We start from the raw sequence: 17610 nt of genomic DNA, 5'->3' as shown, positions 1-17610 counted from the left end.
TAGTACAAATTTAGGTTTAATGTTTTTTTATTTAGTTTTAAAAGTTGGATATTTTCGGTCTTAATATGTATTCTGTCATTCAAAATATTATTGAGTATTTAATGGGGAAAAAACATGGTTTTAAAAATTATTATAGAAAATTCTTAATAGTACCTAAATTACATCTTGTATAGGCTAAATCCATTTTGAAAAATGCAGTTATCCTAGTTATGCTTAGGATAGCAGTATATATTATATTATAGCCATAATATTATCGCAGTATTATAATGTTACCACTTTAACAAAAACAAATACGCATACGTACACTAATTCTAAGCAGATGTCGTAACTACTGTTTATAGTGCGTCACAACGTTCACGACGTTTCAAACGTCCACGCGCTATGCTTTTGCGTACAGCATAAAATGTAATATTAAACAACATAATGATAGTGACATATATAATACATATGTGATATAATACTTTGGTTAACTTACCAGCAGTGACGTTGACCACGGGTACTTCACATTTTCCGCCCGTGAATCCGGCAGGACAATTGCATATCGCGATCGACCGACCGACATGTCTGAAAGAACACACACGTTATAAACGTTTTAGAGAATCCCATTAATTAAACTTTACGACTATTTGTTTAGCAGCATAGGCCCTGTCAACGGTTTACACAGCTCGTTTATCACTATTATACATATACATATATTATATGAAAAGTGTATGTGTGTGTGTGTGTGTGTGCATCAAGCAGCTTCTACTTTCCCAAATAATACAATTCGTTAAGTTTTTGAGCATTTTATTATTATTGTTATTAAATTATAATATTCCAACCCTACATTTTTGAATTTTTACCCTTCGAGTCTAGTCGTTGCTTCTCACAACTGGAATATACTGACAGTCAAGTAAATTATATATATTATTACATTATAATATGAAGTGATTTTTTTAAGGGTTGACATTATATTAATTATTTAATTAGCACTTTTGAAACTAAAAATAAAATGATACTAAATTTATGTAAAAAAAAATATTACCAAGAAAGGTCATACTTTTTAAGAATACGTGTGTTTAATTTTAAAAACATCAGGTACTATGTGCACTATAAAATAATATAAGTACTCCCATAATTGTAGACTCCGAGTTCTAAGAAAAAGTGCTCCTTATCAGTGATCGCTCCATTGGGTACCGTCTGGCGTTGTTGTTGGAAAACGCTTAAAAAAAAGATTTTTATATCAAGTGGTCGTGTTGGTATTTGATGGCGCCATCAAAAAAGTACGAATGAATATTATTATTACCAACAAAATAGTTAGAACTATATAAAAAACATAGTTTTTTTTTTTATCCATCAAAACTATTAAAATAATAAATAACAACATTTAAGCGCCCAATGATTTATGTGACTTGTCAACAGCGTCGTAAATACTAAGCATTTAAAAAAGCCAAAGTTTTGGATAATTCCCTCAACGACCGAATTCTGCTTCACTGAATGCTTAGAGCTCTGATTTCAGTCCACTATCGCAAAGCACATTGTCCAAAAACATTTTAAACCATCAATTGTGGTTTAAATCCATCGTGCGCGTGGACCCTATTTAAAGTACGTTAAAAATTAAAAAAAAAACCAACACACTACTTTATTCATGTGAATGTGTGATTACGGTTTGTATTTAATCATTGGATCATAATTTACTATACTAATATAGTATTAAATTAATGAGGATCAATATTGGCATGATATTATTGAATTATTAATTATTATTTTAAATGTTTTGCTAAATATTAATATTATATTTTAAATCACTATCGTATTTAAATTTTTATCAGCCGTTTATACAGTACATGCATTCATTATTGTACATATTTTCATTATTGACTGTTTTGACAGAGTCTTTAATATATATTTTTTATAATCATTATACTATAATACGTTTACAAATCGAAAAAATATCATACCAAATATTAAATAATAATAACAGTTTTCTGATATATTTTATTGAATTCTTTGGATACTATATAATACATTAACTGAAAATTATTATGCTAAAAACATAACTATAATATGTATGTTTCATTAGTGGTATGGAATACGGTCTTATATAGCTGTATTTTAGGATACAACAATTTGATTTAGGTATAATTATAGTTTATAAGTATAAGACTATTGATATAATAAATTTAATTAATAATATGTTATAATTGGTTTTTGATAATTTGTATTATTAAATTTAAACACACAGACTCGAGATTAAGACATTTTAAAAATAAAAAATAAATTTACTTGAAAGTTACCAATACCATTTTTTACATCGAATAACATTATGCATATCAAATAATATTATACGTTATTCATAGTAACTACAAGTTATTCAAATAATTATTTTTTTTAAATAAGTAAAAATATATTTAGTTGTTCTATTGTATAAAATGTCATCAAAGTTTTAACTAGATATATTTATAAAAAAAATACGTGTTTATATATATATGTGTTTATACGTTTATATTTTTAAATTATATTAGAAAAAAAGTACGAGGTAAGAATAATTGTGTTTATAAGCTTTTTGCTTTCAAGCAAACATTTTCCAATGTATAAAACATTATACATAAATAAAACTAAACAATTTTAACAATCTATAGATATTAAGTATCTTAATTTCCACTTTTTAAATTTTTTTTTGATTTTTTTCAGATTTTTTTGAAAAATATTAGGAATAACTAAAAAAACTTTTTTTTATTAAGTTAAATATTTTTACTGTTCAAAAATTGATTATAGACACAAAATTAAATTATCATATAAACCAATACAAAACCAATATATCCATTAGTCCAGAATCAGAAAAAAAACAGTTTTTTGTAAATAGTATAAACAAAGTTTTATCATTTAAAATGTTATTTTTTTTTTTTAATTTGTGTAATATAAACTTGTATCATTCTTATATTATATTTACCCTGGTTATAGAAACCGTGATCAATAAACAAAATATATATTTGTACATTTCATAGAAATAATTACAATTCCTTTTTTTTTTTAACTTTGATGTATAAAATTTTCAAACACATTCCACCCCTTTACATCGCTCCAATTAGAATCTAACACACATTTAAATCCAATAGCTCTATGCCTAACTCAAATCAAAATTTAAAATATTGAAACGCGAATCGATAATAATTAACACTTTATTAATTTCTATCTGTTCTTAAAAAAATTTTACAATATAATACATAATATGTATGTTATAAACTTAATATTTTTTCACTTGCCTATATAGAAACCGATTGTTAGAGAGTATTTGATTCCTATGACACCATCACCATCAATTAACTTTTTGATTTAATTTTTTTTTAGAGGATTGTATTGATTAAACGATTAAAGTAATGATAATAATTTGTAATAATATACTCGTACGTAAGTAATTAGCTGTAATAATGTAAATGTAAATAATGAACAAATTTTCAAAGTGAAATTATAAAATTAATTACATAAAGTATTTACTTAATTCATACAAATATTATAGAAATCTTTATGTAGAAAAATGTAATGTATTTTTTTTTTTGATACGTTATATTATAAGCAAGCTAATAACTGTATGTTCAATGTTCATGTATTATTCTTCATGTGCTTTATCCTCGAACAGATATCCAATGTTTTTGTCTATGTGTGTAATGGTACTGATTTTTATTTTCCGACAGTGAAAAATGTTATAAGTCTTTGATGCATAACCTTGTATGAGATAAAATTAATCTAACGTAACCAACAGTACTTACCGTCGAACCTTTCACATATTTTATCTTCTGTAAAAACTGATATTACATTTTTTGAATATTATATTTTTTATAAAAATGAATCTTTTGAACCAAATTCATTAGTCATATATTTAAAATCGATAAAAAAAAAATAACAATAATATATAAATAAATTAAAAAATATTGGGTATTAAAAAAGCCAATATGACCGTGTTTTTTTTTTTAGAAATAATCGTTCATATACTTAATTAACTAAATTAAAATTAAAGTTTTAAAAAGAGCCTTATTTTTTTTTTTTTTTATTAAGTCATCATAAATTACATAGAATACAAATAATTTCAGATATTTTACATAATTATCTATCTCTTTTAAGCTATTAGCTTGTGTTAGAGATAGAGAGTAATATTAATAATTAAAAACATAATTTATATTATGTAATTAGCAAACTTAAGTGATGAATACGTTTGAAATTCAAATAATATTAACAATAGAAAAATTTTTAAAAATGAAATAATTTTACATATTAAATATAACGAAACATATATTATGAAGGTCTTAGATTAACTGAGAAAATAACCAATGATTTACAATTTTTTTAATATTAAATTTGGAACAGTGAATATTTTTTTATGTTGGCATGGCATACAGTTAAAATATACAGGCCCTAGATAATTTATAAAAGATTGACTAAAAGATTTGTAAAAATATCTAACAGGTATATTGTATTTTATATTTTATCTTTTACAATCCAACAGTTTGTAATCTTTATTTTGACTGAACCTTTTAAAAGTGAACAAAATGGCAATTTTTTTATAGAGAAATCTAATCGGTAAAACTCCTAACTCCTTATAATTTTGATTTGTAGAACCTTGCAGGGAGTACTTATATTTTAGCAAATTCTTATTATGTCATTCTGGTTTATTTAAAATTTGTTTAAAACAGTATCGCCCAATCCCCCCCATACTAACATTCCGTATTGGAATATTGATTGATATAAAGCAAAATAAATAACTCGCATTCTTTGCTTGGGCACTAAACCTTTTAATTTATGAAATGTATATGTTATTGAGCGTAATTTCCCAACTAGGTTTGAGTGTGAAGATTCCATCGTAAGTTTTAATCAAATATGATACCTAAATATCGGGTATTATTTATTTCTTTTATAACTATACATTTACTTACATTATTATAGCTGCTACCATCGACACATCTATGGATTGTTATGGGATTAAGATTTGGAAAACTTTTATAAATCGAGAACGTCATAAACATGGTTTTTTATTCATTAAGTGTTAAATTTCTGTCGCATAGACATTGATAAAATTTGTTTAACCCAACAGTCGCTTTTTTATGAACCCCATCCCATGACTTGTCGGAAAAGAGTAGGTATGTATCATCTGCATATTAAACAACTAATCCATCAAGACATAAATCACTAACCAAATTTATGTATAATAAAAATAGAATCGGAGCTAATACACTTCCTTGAGGGACTCCATATTCAACAACACCTTCTTGTCCTATTATATTATTTATTATAACCATTTGTATTTGATTTTTTAGATAACTTTCAAACCGTTTTAAACTGAGATTATTAATATAAACATTTGGCAATATCTGTAGTAAGATTTTGTGATTCACAGTATCAAATGCTTTTTTTAAGTCCAAGAATACAGCAATTACCTTGTTACTACTATCTAACTCATCTGGGTCGTATTAAATAAGGCATTCTCAGTGCCAATACCTGGTCTAAATCCATATTGATTTCTTGATAACAGTTTTTTTTTCTCTAGGAATGAGATCAATCAAATTTTAATTATTTATTCAAATATTTTAGCAAAATTACTTAACAATGATATTGGCCTATAATTATTTAGATTTTTGCGGTCTCCAGCTTTAAAAATTGATTTAATCACTGCTATTTTAAGATTATCTAGAAAAATACTTTGTTGTATGCATAAGTTATATATATACTAGTGAGTTGACAATAAGTACAATAATACATTTTAATAATTTAATTGTTATTTTATCTATACCTGCAGCTGTATCATCTTTGCATTTATTAACTATATTAATAACATCGATGTTTGCTATTTTTTTAGAGAAAGACAATCGAAAGAAAATTCATTTCCATTTAAGACACAATTATTCGTAGAAAAATTAGAGCTCTCAGCTAATTTCTTCCCCATATTGATGAAAAATGTATTAAAAATATTTGACACCTCCTTCGGATCATTATTAACATCGTATTTCTGTTCACTATGGATTATAGTTTTAATGTCATCTTTGTTATTAATTTTAGAGCAAGAAATTTCATTTATAAGATTCTAGGTTAATTTAGGACTATCTGAAACTATCTTATACTTCAATAAATTGTTTGAAATGTTTGAATATCTTAGATTTTGGTTGCTAGATGTATTCAAGTATTCAAACACTAGAATATCAAAATCCCAGTAGGAAATGTATTGTTATATAAATAATAATACAGTTTTATAAGTTCTTTGAAACAATATACGTTTTATACGAGAAATATATAAGAAATTATTACACGTTCAGTGTCAACGTTTAAAGTTAACAATATTTTATTCGCATTATTATACAAAATAAACTGATAGAAAACATTATCTGTTTATCTATCAGTGAATAGTCAGTACTAGCAATTGCACGATTAGTTTTTGTTATGTCCTACAAATAGTTGTGGAAATTAATTTCGCGATATGATTTGCATGTGTCGACTAAAGGTCGTACAAAAGCCGAAGGGAATAGGGTCGAAACGGGACAAAACCTAGAAGAGAACAAACATAAATGCTTGCTCAGGTGAATATTTCCACCATCCTTCGTCATCATTTCCAGGTTATTGTAGGAAAAACGATAGGCAAGCACGATTATCGTAGGACCCAGTGGAAGGAAAACAAGATGATGTTATAAATGAGCGTTCATTTATAAATCCATCCACCGCGTCATGTCTGTCGCCATATTATGTAAGATAAGCACAGTAATATTAATCTAATAAGAAAATTTAAATTGTATTTTTCCAAATATTATCTAAACCGCTAGGTATGAACAGGCATAAAGACGTGATTTTCTTATGTTATTCACATTGGTTTTGATGCACAAGTGATAAACACGCGAGTAATATGATATAAAATATGTTATATTATTATGAACAAAGAAGATGGTTTTTGAGTGAAATTGGGAATCATAAAGACTTCTGCTGCTGTATACTATATTACGAGTATATAAAAAATAATAAATTGTGATAGAAGTTAAATTTTGTTAAACAGGTTCTCGATAATTGAACATCAAAAAAAAAAAAACAAAATAAATGTAAAACTTTTTGACATGAATGACTAATAAGCATATAAATGTCTTCAAACTTTTCCAAGACACTTTTAGATTGTGAGTGTAAGATAGGAACTATATCAGTTTAACAACAATGTGCTTCAGTTTTTTTGGAAACACTTTTTAGACCATTGAAATTACTCTAAAAGTATTATGTAAGGGTTTTTTATTCGATTAAAAAAATTGAATATATAGACATTTTGTTTCGTAGAAATTAGTAAATGAAAAGTAATATTATGGAAAATATTTCCATAGAGACGTAACTTGTATTTAAATAATATTAAATCTATTGAATTTCGTGTTTTTTAGGATACAACAAAATGTTATTTAAAAATAATATATTTTTTTCTCATTTGTTATTTGTGCAAATGTGTATACGGTCTTAAATAGATCACATATGTATACACATGTGCGTATTCCTACAGTGTCCGCATACCAATGTATATTGCAACAAGACTATGGAACTGCCAATTTAAAAAAAAATATATTGGTTCATGTATAACTAATCATATTAATAGTGGTTGCTATTGGTATTGTGTCCCTCTAGATTACTCCATTCTACTCATGAATATATGCATATTACAGTATTAGTACATTAACAAGCACTATCTACTATTATTTATTTATTATTTGTTAAAATAAGAGTAATTGTATGAGTATTGTATTAAAAATAATTATATAACATTAAAAAAGTATATCGTATAGGATAAAAATTATTGATTTCAATAAATATGAATATATATATAAGTTCGCTTAATGATAATTTGTATTGAAAATATGTATTTTTAAATCAGAGAATCAAATTTCTTATTATATCCATTTATTAAAAATATAAATGATTTTCTAGGTGCTACATTTATTTAATATGTAATATATTTCACAAAAATAAATAATTATGTTTAGAAAATGTCATATTGACGTGTATTAATTTATTATTATTGAACATTCGTTTTAGCATCATAAATTCATAACTTACTATGTTTTTTTTTTTATTGTCCTTATTTATACAGTTTTCTTACGTTACGTATGTTATAGCATAAATATAAATTTCTCCTAAATTAAAAAAGTAATTAAGAAAATATTACATGAATCTAGGAAATTATATTTATGCATATAAATCATACATTATATTTATGCAAGTATTGCAGTTTTTAACATTTTATGACACCTTAAAAATGATCAAGAATGTTACATAAGTCTACACTTTATCCTAGTCTTGTAGCTGGTGTCAAGTATTAGGTTAGCTTTAATCTTTTAATTTTGAAGCATAACAATTTTAGAAATGATTCGTGTTATGGTCTACAACATTTTTATTTTTACAGATCATATACAGAATATTAAAATCACAAATAACATTCGTACAAAAATAAATAAATAAATAAATATTTAAAACCTCTAAAAATAATTGTTATACGACTTTTGCATAAAAAAAAAATATATATATTATCAAAACATGAAAAATATAAAATTATTTGACAATCAATATTTTTGATTTTCCTGAATTATTTATTGTACATATAAAATATACATTAAGTAAAATATTATAACTCGTTTTTACAAGAATCACTGGAAAAATTTTTTTTTTAATTATTAATTATGTTAAATCAATGTTACTGAACCGTAAAAACAATTTTTGTGCTATTAAATAATGTAGAAAGAGAATTCATGAGTAAAAAAGCAATAACAAATATGAAAATATATTAATAAAACAGCTTTATATTATTATTTTTTGACACTCGTAAAATTATGCATTTTGTAGTTTTGAATAACAATAAATATTTGAAATAAAATTTACAATTCAGTGAACAAGCTCTCCAATAGTTCCAATAAGTTGTTACGATGCTTCAGAATCAATATCAATTAAAACTATATGAGTTCATTATGAAGCAGTAGAACTAGCAATCTTCTAGTGATATTTATGGTAACAAAAAACTTAGTTATTTTGTGATATTGGTGTACTTTTGTAATTTATTTTCACTTTACTTTTTTTTAGCAACGAATTTAAAATATAATACAAACATTTAAAACTTTTAGAAATTATACGTATATGATTAAACACTAACAACTTTTTTTTTTCTACATAACCTATTGATTTTTTAACCTTTTTTTCAATTTTGGTAAAAATTATTTAATTAATTTGTAACACCTAGGCACATAAATCAAATAAAAGTAGTTATTTTTTTATTAATTAATAAAACTTAAGTGTCTGTTGCAAATAGTACCAAAAAAAAACCAAAAATATTCTATTGAGAATATTAACAGTTGATAAGAATACAAATAAAATAAAACTAAAATGAAAAAATAAATAAGAAAGTTTCTACCTTTAAACTTCTAATACAAGTTTTTAAAAAAGTGAATCGACTTATCGTATTGGAAAAAAACAACAAATGTAGGTACCTAAATAAATAAACAAGATTACGAACAAGTTAAAACATTTTTTTACCAGTTTGAAGCTTCATGATCTCACTTTTACATTAGAAAAATATAAATATACATCTAATACATATTTTATTATATAAAAATATATTGTTATACAGTATTTTTACAGCATACCATCGAATAATTTAGTACTTTTCAATCAAAAACTATACTCTACACCTTAAGCGAATTTTTTCGTATAAATTATAACTAAATAAACTAAAAATCAAATAATTTTTTAATGTAATGTTATTTTTTTGATTAATCTGTGTGAATTGTATACAAACATTAAAATACAAGTACACAGAGTATTGACTAAAAAGTATGAATGCTTAAAAAACAAATAATCATGGGATTATAACTACTTATTTGTAACATACAAGGAAAATAATAAAATATAATAGTTTTTTAATCATTTTTTAAGCATGTACTTATAATATTTAGGAATTCAAACAATTTATTTTACATTTAAATGTAAACAAACATCAATGATTATTAATGAATAACATGTCTATAATAACAGTCATTATTAAGTAATAATTATTGATTTTAATTGTTATTATTATTATTTTTTTTTTTTTTGTAAACGAACCAATTTTCGAAAAAACTTAAATAATATTATATAACTAGGTGAAATTTACCTGCAAACTCCACCATTTTCACAGGAATCTGTATTGTTCATCTTACAAATCGGGCCATAACCACAATCTCCACCAGAAAATCCGGGAAAACATGAGCATTCGTATTCTCTGAAATTAAAATTAAAACATTTAGTAAACTGTGTTTATACATTTTACATTTTATAATTTACATATTATAATATTCAGTCTAGGAAATTAATATATTTAAATAATATGTGAAAGATAATACAATTCACTAATTAATTTTAATTTGGACAAAATGTATGTTTTGATTTTGTTTTAAACCATTAAATATTGGAAATGTCTTATTTTAATTTTCTAAAATTTAACGTTACCAGTGTGAATGCATAGAATATTTATTATACAATTTTCAACATAGTTGGAAGTTAAATTTTAAGTGATTGTCAGTTTTATATTTTATTTGGTATGAACTTGAGTTCTGTACATAATAATAACATGAATTCAAATCTGATTACGAATTTTAAGTGGACATTAACTTATTTTAATAATAATATCTATCGCCCAGTTTTTAATAATTATACAATATTGTATTTCACAATGCATTTTAAAATGTTTAAAAAAGTAATATGAACTTCTAAAACTTAAATTAAATGTATTAATTGTATAGAATATTAATTTAAAATAAATCTAACTAAACTGTGGTCCGGCCGCTCACATTTCTATAACAATAAGTTACATTACCTTTACCATTATATGGCAGTATTAAGACCCCAAAGACAAATCGATTTGTGCATATTAATGAGAAATATACAATTCAAATAGTACCAAACTCCTATTGGTTATTTCGTATAAACATCTACCCGATATCAAACTTAATTTTTATTATAACTTAAAAAAACAAAATAATTCACATGTTTGGTATTGATTATAATAATAAAGACACATCGAGTCAAAGATTCATGATACATGTTTATCTACTAGACATTGTTACAAGAAAATTTTTTAAAGAAAAACTATTTGATCAGTATTTTATATCAATAATAATGTATACAAAATCAATATGTTTTTGAGTTAATAAATGTTTACAATCAAAATAAATTTCCTGTTAGTATACATATGTAGTAAGTTCACAATGGAAATTAATATGTAATAATTATGTGAGCGACCATAAGCATTCTAGTTACTCGACTTGATGTGTGGGTAGGTACAATCTGTTCATATGCAATTATAGCCTATAGGTAGGTACTCATCTATAAACTAATGTGGAGTATATTTACATGGTTACTGATTGCTATAGAAATATATACCTTCACCCTATAAAATACACATTCATCAAAAATGTTTTATAAATTAAAATTCCTACTATATTACATTTGAGCGTTTGTCTTTTAATATGAATAATGTAAATTCAAATTACTAATAATATAGATCAAGTAGTTACTGGTATTTTTAACCAAAATAATAATATAAAAATAATATGACGGTATTTATATAATTATTTATAATAAATATCGAAGCAATGAAATAACATTAATAATACGATTATTTATACAAAGTAAAATTATAAAAATTATTTTATATTATGACTTGTAACAATAACTCGGTAGGTTTAAAAATAATATAAATACCGAAATAAATATTTGTAATAAAAGGACTATACACAAATATTATAAAAAAGTACAAGCTTGTTGTAAAATATTACATCATACCAGAGAGTATTGTACTTAATTTTTATAATGTAAATACATTCATATTTCTGTGACTGTTTCTTTTGTTATTAAATAAAATAAATATGCAGATCAATGGATCATCTGATGTTAAGATGTGTGATAGAACGAGTCAGTATTTTTTTTTCTAATCATAAAATCTATCACGAGTGATAATAAAATAATAAAAATAAATGTTCATTTGTTAAAGGAACCATCTAATAACCAAACATAACATAAATATAAACATTAATTTATAAAATTAAATTAATAACATTAAATTATTTATAGGTACCTATCATACATAAATTGTTTTTTTTTTTGTTAAAATAATGTATCTATATGTAGATTCAAGTATTAATATCTTGTAGAAATATCCCCTAATTTTAAATAACTTTATTAGTGCATTATATATGTATAATTGTATTTCAAATTTAAATTTGTACTCAAATATATTAATTTATTTATATTTATGTAACCTGCTCATTTTTCCATCTAATTCAGGTTTTTAAAATTATTAAATTAATACATTGTCTATATTGATTTTAACTATCTAATTTAAAAATAATTTGACTTTAAATTCGCTTTAAATTATATACTTTCTAAATAAAAATAGTACACATAACTTAATTTTTCAGGAAATAGTGGCTTTTATCTTATTTTTATTTTATTATATTTTTTTCCTTTTGAGTAATTTATCATTCTAACCAACCATTATCTTGCTCGGATAAAATACTTGATGCACAATGCTTGAAATTCAATAAATGTTCGCATAATATAAGTCAACTCAATTTGTTAAATTCGCTATAATGATGTTTATCTATTACAATAAATTTAAAAAGCATAATCTTTTTAAATAAAAGTAGAAAATTTGTGTTATCAGATACATATTAGGCTCTTGAGTTTTATAAGGATAAAATTCACTTCTACAGGTAACTAATTTTGGATTTTTTTATTTTTGATTAGGTGTGTGACATATTTTGTGACACCACTAGTACGGGCAGAGGTTTTTGGTGATTTTTATAAAAGTACCTTCATATCCACATACTTGAAATTTCTCATTGGGTTTTAGGTGAGTTTCTTGAAACAAAAAAAAAATATTGATTGAATATTGTATTTTGCACGTCGAATGTCGGTGAAATATTTAAGAAGGCCATTGATATTTTATTGAATTATTTGTTAAGTATCGAGAGTATGATTTTTCATTTTAGTGAAATATTTGGGTATCTTGATGAGGGAATACTTGAAATAATATATTTGAGAATTTCATTTTGTATCATTTATTTGTGAACTAATACCTTAACTAGATTCATTATTGATATTATATCTATGTTAACGATTTCATAGAGTGAATAAATGTTAATATGTTAATTTATTTAATAGGAGATTGTTCTAGTATGTATTTGAATTGAAGAAAGTTAATTGGGGTGTCTTGGTTGTTGGAAAAAAAAATGTTTAATAGGTTTCAATGCTTCGCACTTCTATTTTCTTATGATCTCGCGTTTGTATTTTTGGTTAATTTGAGCTTTGAGGAGTTTATTTTTCAAAGTTGTTAAGATGATATGTTGAATATTGGTCTTTTTATTTGGATTATAAATGTGATATTGGGACAAATATGTTCTCGATAGGCGTCTGTGGTGTGAATATAATTTTATTGAGAATCATTACTTTTGTTAATTTAAGTGTGATTTGATTTTTTTAGTATAGGAGTTTGTTTTAAATCAGAGTTGTGATTCTTTCTGTTTATGGGGTTCACTATAATTTTTATGGATTATATATTTATATTTAATTGTTGCGTGAAGTACTAATTGTGAAGAAGTTGGAATCTTAGCTTGAGAAGGAGTTTTTATTATGTTCTATCGTGTTTTTACAGTGGACTTGTACCTTTACTTAAACAACATGCAAGTATTTTAAATAAAAATAAAATACGATAATCGGCATCTTCAAAATTAATTAATAATAAGCCAAGTATTTTTTTTTTGGTTTCTAAAATGTATAATGTATGATAAATCTTATGTAGAGAAGCCAGCTTTTAAGAAGAAGATTGGCGTAAATATATTTATGCCTATGATATATTTTAATGCATCAGTAATATAATTGATGTGAAATAGTAGGAGCTACATTCAAAAAGATAATACGCTTTTTGATTTTAAAATCTACGTATATCAATATTGTGATCATCAACTATATTTTCCGTATGCCGATTAAAGATGTTATTAACTATATTAATATTGGTAAAATAGACAAATGGTTGTTTGAAATTTATGAGACAAATTTTTTGTTTAAAGTATTTGTAATCAGTCAAAACAGTTTAATGAATTCAATTAGTGAAATACCTTCGATTGTGTTAAAAATAATAGCCTTTTTTTAGTAAAAAATAGGTTTAGTGTAGTTTCGGAAAAACATTTTGTGACATTGTGACATTATCATTTATTTGGTTATTGTTATTGGTGGTTGAAGTATGCGTGTTTTTTGGATCGTGATTGATTTGTAACTGGTTTCTAATGAGTTGTGTAAGTTTTTTTGGTTTTTTTCGACATTGCGTTATTAGACGAAACGATATTTAACGTCTTAAATAGAAATGCGTGGTTTTTGGAGATGATTTGTCTCGCCCATTGTATTAGTTTGCGTCATAATTATACCGATAATGTGTTATTGTAGTGTACCTATTAGTACAATATGATATACATTACCGATAAGCGGCGACATAACGATTCATCTGTTGTGCAATACTGTACTGCTATCGGGAGCTATAATATATTATTATGGGGCTCGATAGTTAAATAAATGTGTGGTTTTAACGATATCCGAATACGTTCTAACTCGTATTTTATATTATACGATATACCTAGAGATTTGGTATCACTACTGATGTAAGATTGATCATAAAGATGTATTTAAGGCCACCACCAATCAGTATCAGTCGGAGATATGTAATAATTATATAATAATCATGGTCAGGTATAGTTAAGGTACCTATTTATTATATATGTTGCGGTCAAAGTGTATAAACAGTCGTTGTAGTACAATACCCAATTTCATTGGACATTTTGGAAAATTATTTTACTATTATACAAAATTACCAAAATACAGTGAGCAATTATTATGAAAAAGCTATAAAACAGTTTTTGTTTACAATAAATCATGTATAAATGATTTATAACTATTTGTTTCTTTATGCAATGCATGTTATAAAAATAGCATACATTCCAATTTTAATTAAACTATTGTTTTGTTATACTATTGACATAATATAAATAAAAACTTTTTCTTATTGTTCCATTTAATTTTGCAACTTAGGCTATCGTGGCATTTAAATATACCATAGTACACAGTTTTCCTCCAGCACTAAATTTACATTTATTTGATTTATATTATTGTTTACAGTTACACCTGCATATCCTTGACTATCAAGATTGAAATTATCTAGCCATTCCTCTTAATGATTTAAAATATCCATTTGCATTCCATGAATTGCATTCATTTTTCAGTTTTTCACATTAGTTACTTGTATTAATAGTTGTTGAAGCTTAATTTCAATAGTAAGTATACCAATTTCATAATTATTGTTTTTTACTGAAAAAAAACGAGGTTTCATTTATTATTTGATAAAGATTTAACTCATTATTATTGTTATCAGATATAATGACTCCTAAAATGGATCGCAAATCATTCCTTGTTTTATTAAAATTATTTCAACATCCTTCACAAATTTAATTTTTAGAATAATTTTTCATTTTTAAAGCTTGGATTTTCAACTTTATGTAATGATTTACTTCTTTTTTTTAAATTATTGTCTCTATTTTGATTGTATAACTTCAGCTGGTATGTTTGTGTGGTTTAAGTAAAACATATTCCGTTACATAATTTTGATAAACGACAATAAATATATTATTACCATCAGGTTGAACTTGCATGTCAATCAAATTTATTTGAAAATGAGAATAGATCTCTAAAGAAATTATTGGTTTATAACTAGACCTATTTTTAAAGTATTACCTTTTCTATGCGGCACATCTGAGTTGCGTCCCCCCGGCATAGGCGCAACTAGGGTTAAAATTCTAAGGAGGCAACAGGTAGCTCACAAAACTATGAAATTAAAAGATCCAATAGGGGGCATCCCACTGTCCCTATACATACAATCACAACACATTTTACAACAATCTGTTTTTTATGTATATGACATAATCGTCAGCTATGTAGGCCGATAATGAAAATAGTATACTCTATTACTCAACATTTTATACACCAACCAAGTTCTAAAATTGAGTGCAGTATCAAACGTCACACTCTATGTGCAGTAACTAATATTTAAAAGTGAGCAGTATTTTTTTGTATTTTATAAATTTTAATTTCGTTAATATTAATATTAATATTATTTTAGAATAATAAATAATTTATAATATATAATTACAATTTTTAACCACACCATTTATAAAAATGTCAGTCCTCAGTCTGTAAAAGAAGGAAAAAAAATTTGTATATTATTAATCAATTAATCAATTATTAACCAAGACGCAACTCGTACATGTCGCGAGAAAATCGCGGACACAACTCGGATATCGCGATGTATATTTTTGTATTATGGGACGTAATTCGTATGCAGCCTTTCTATGACATAATTAATACAGATTTAAATGTGTCATTAAAGATTATAATATAATATCATATTAATAATTTATTATATTTTGCATTCAATTCATGTTTCATTTAGTTTCTACTTCCGTGACTAGTTTGTAAATACATGTTATGTATTATTTTATGTAATTCTTTGTTATATTTATTATATTATGGCGCTTTAATAATTTAAAATCGTGTATTTTTAATTTTCTTCCACTTTTTAATTGTTTAACTAATATAATATTTGGTTTTATTTACCTCTTTTAAATATATATTATTTGGATTTTTGCTTTCGAAATTATATTATATTTTCATCTAATTTTAAATCACCTATTTTAAGTATTAAGTAAAATTATTATACGAATATCTACGATATCCAAAATAACAATACGTGTAAAATACCACAAATCTGTTAAATGATGTAATTTCAACTGATTTTAAATTCTATACTATATCTCGAGTTTAGATTTTCGTTGGAATACACTCTGATAAAGTTGTCACGAGGCAGCAAGTTATTTTTATCTGCGCTACATTATTACAGATATCGAAATCAAACACTGTATCGGCTATTAAAATGCAGTCATTACTTATATTCTACCAGTGTGAAGTGAATGCACTTACATATAATAATAATAATAATAAAAATATGTGAACACTTAATAGGTAATAGTCGGAACATTTATTTCTTTGTAAGACGAACTAAAAAATTTACATTGTCCACAGACAGTTAGGCACTGTACACAATGACCAGCTATTGTATTACAATGTCCGGGCAATGTAACCAATTTAAAAAGCAGATTTAGCTTTGCCCAAATATAATGAGCATTGTGCAAAATGCCCGGAAACTATACTACAATTTCCGAATTATTCACTTTGACCGTAACGTATGTATAATAATTTAATATAGTGGTGCGTGGGGGTGGAAGGCTGGTTCAGTTGAAAATCTATTTCGGAGAGAAAAAAAAACACTAGACAGTTCAATTATCTACCGAAAGGGTGTGTTTGACAGATTGTTCGACGCGTGGTGCACTGCCGTAAACGGCGAGCCAAATTTGAAACGTTCCAACACCGCGTGTACAGAAGACGCTCCGACTTCCGATTTCACAACTGTTGAAATAAAACGCAACTCTCCAAATCTTAAGTTCCATTATATTATGTTTACGCGTGTGATTATTGTTTGGAGCGCTGTGCGTT

General features: G+C 25.0%; 1 protein-coding gene across 2 annotated transcripts in view; it reads right to left on the bottom strand.

Moving 5' to 3' along the window:
• Positions 1 to 17610, bottom strand: part of LOC113554004 — a 195750-nt gene that overhangs the window by 104536 nt on the left and 73604 nt on the right. For both annotated transcript variants that reach the window (XM_026957630.1, XM_026957631.1), the window contains 2 exons: positions 10130 to 10237; positions 476 to 564 (listed from right to left, as the gene is read on the bottom strand). In XM_026957630.1, the coding sequence (XP_026813431.1) occupies positions 476 to 564; positions 10130 to 10237 (197 nt within the window). The remainder of the gene's footprint in view (positions 1 to 475; positions 565 to 10129; positions 10238 to 17610) is intronic.

The sequence above is a fragment of the Rhopalosiphum maidis genome, chromosome 2 (assembly GCF_003676215.2).
Source record: "Rhopalosiphum maidis isolate BTI-1 chromosome 2, ASM367621v3, whole genome shotgun sequence".
In the NCBI taxonomy this organism is placed as follows: Eukaryota; Metazoa; Arthropoda; class Insecta; order Hemiptera; family Aphididae; genus Rhopalosiphum; species Rhopalosiphum maidis.
Note: the sequence above shows the minus strand (reverse complement) of the source record. Positions and strands in the feature narration are given on the sequence as shown.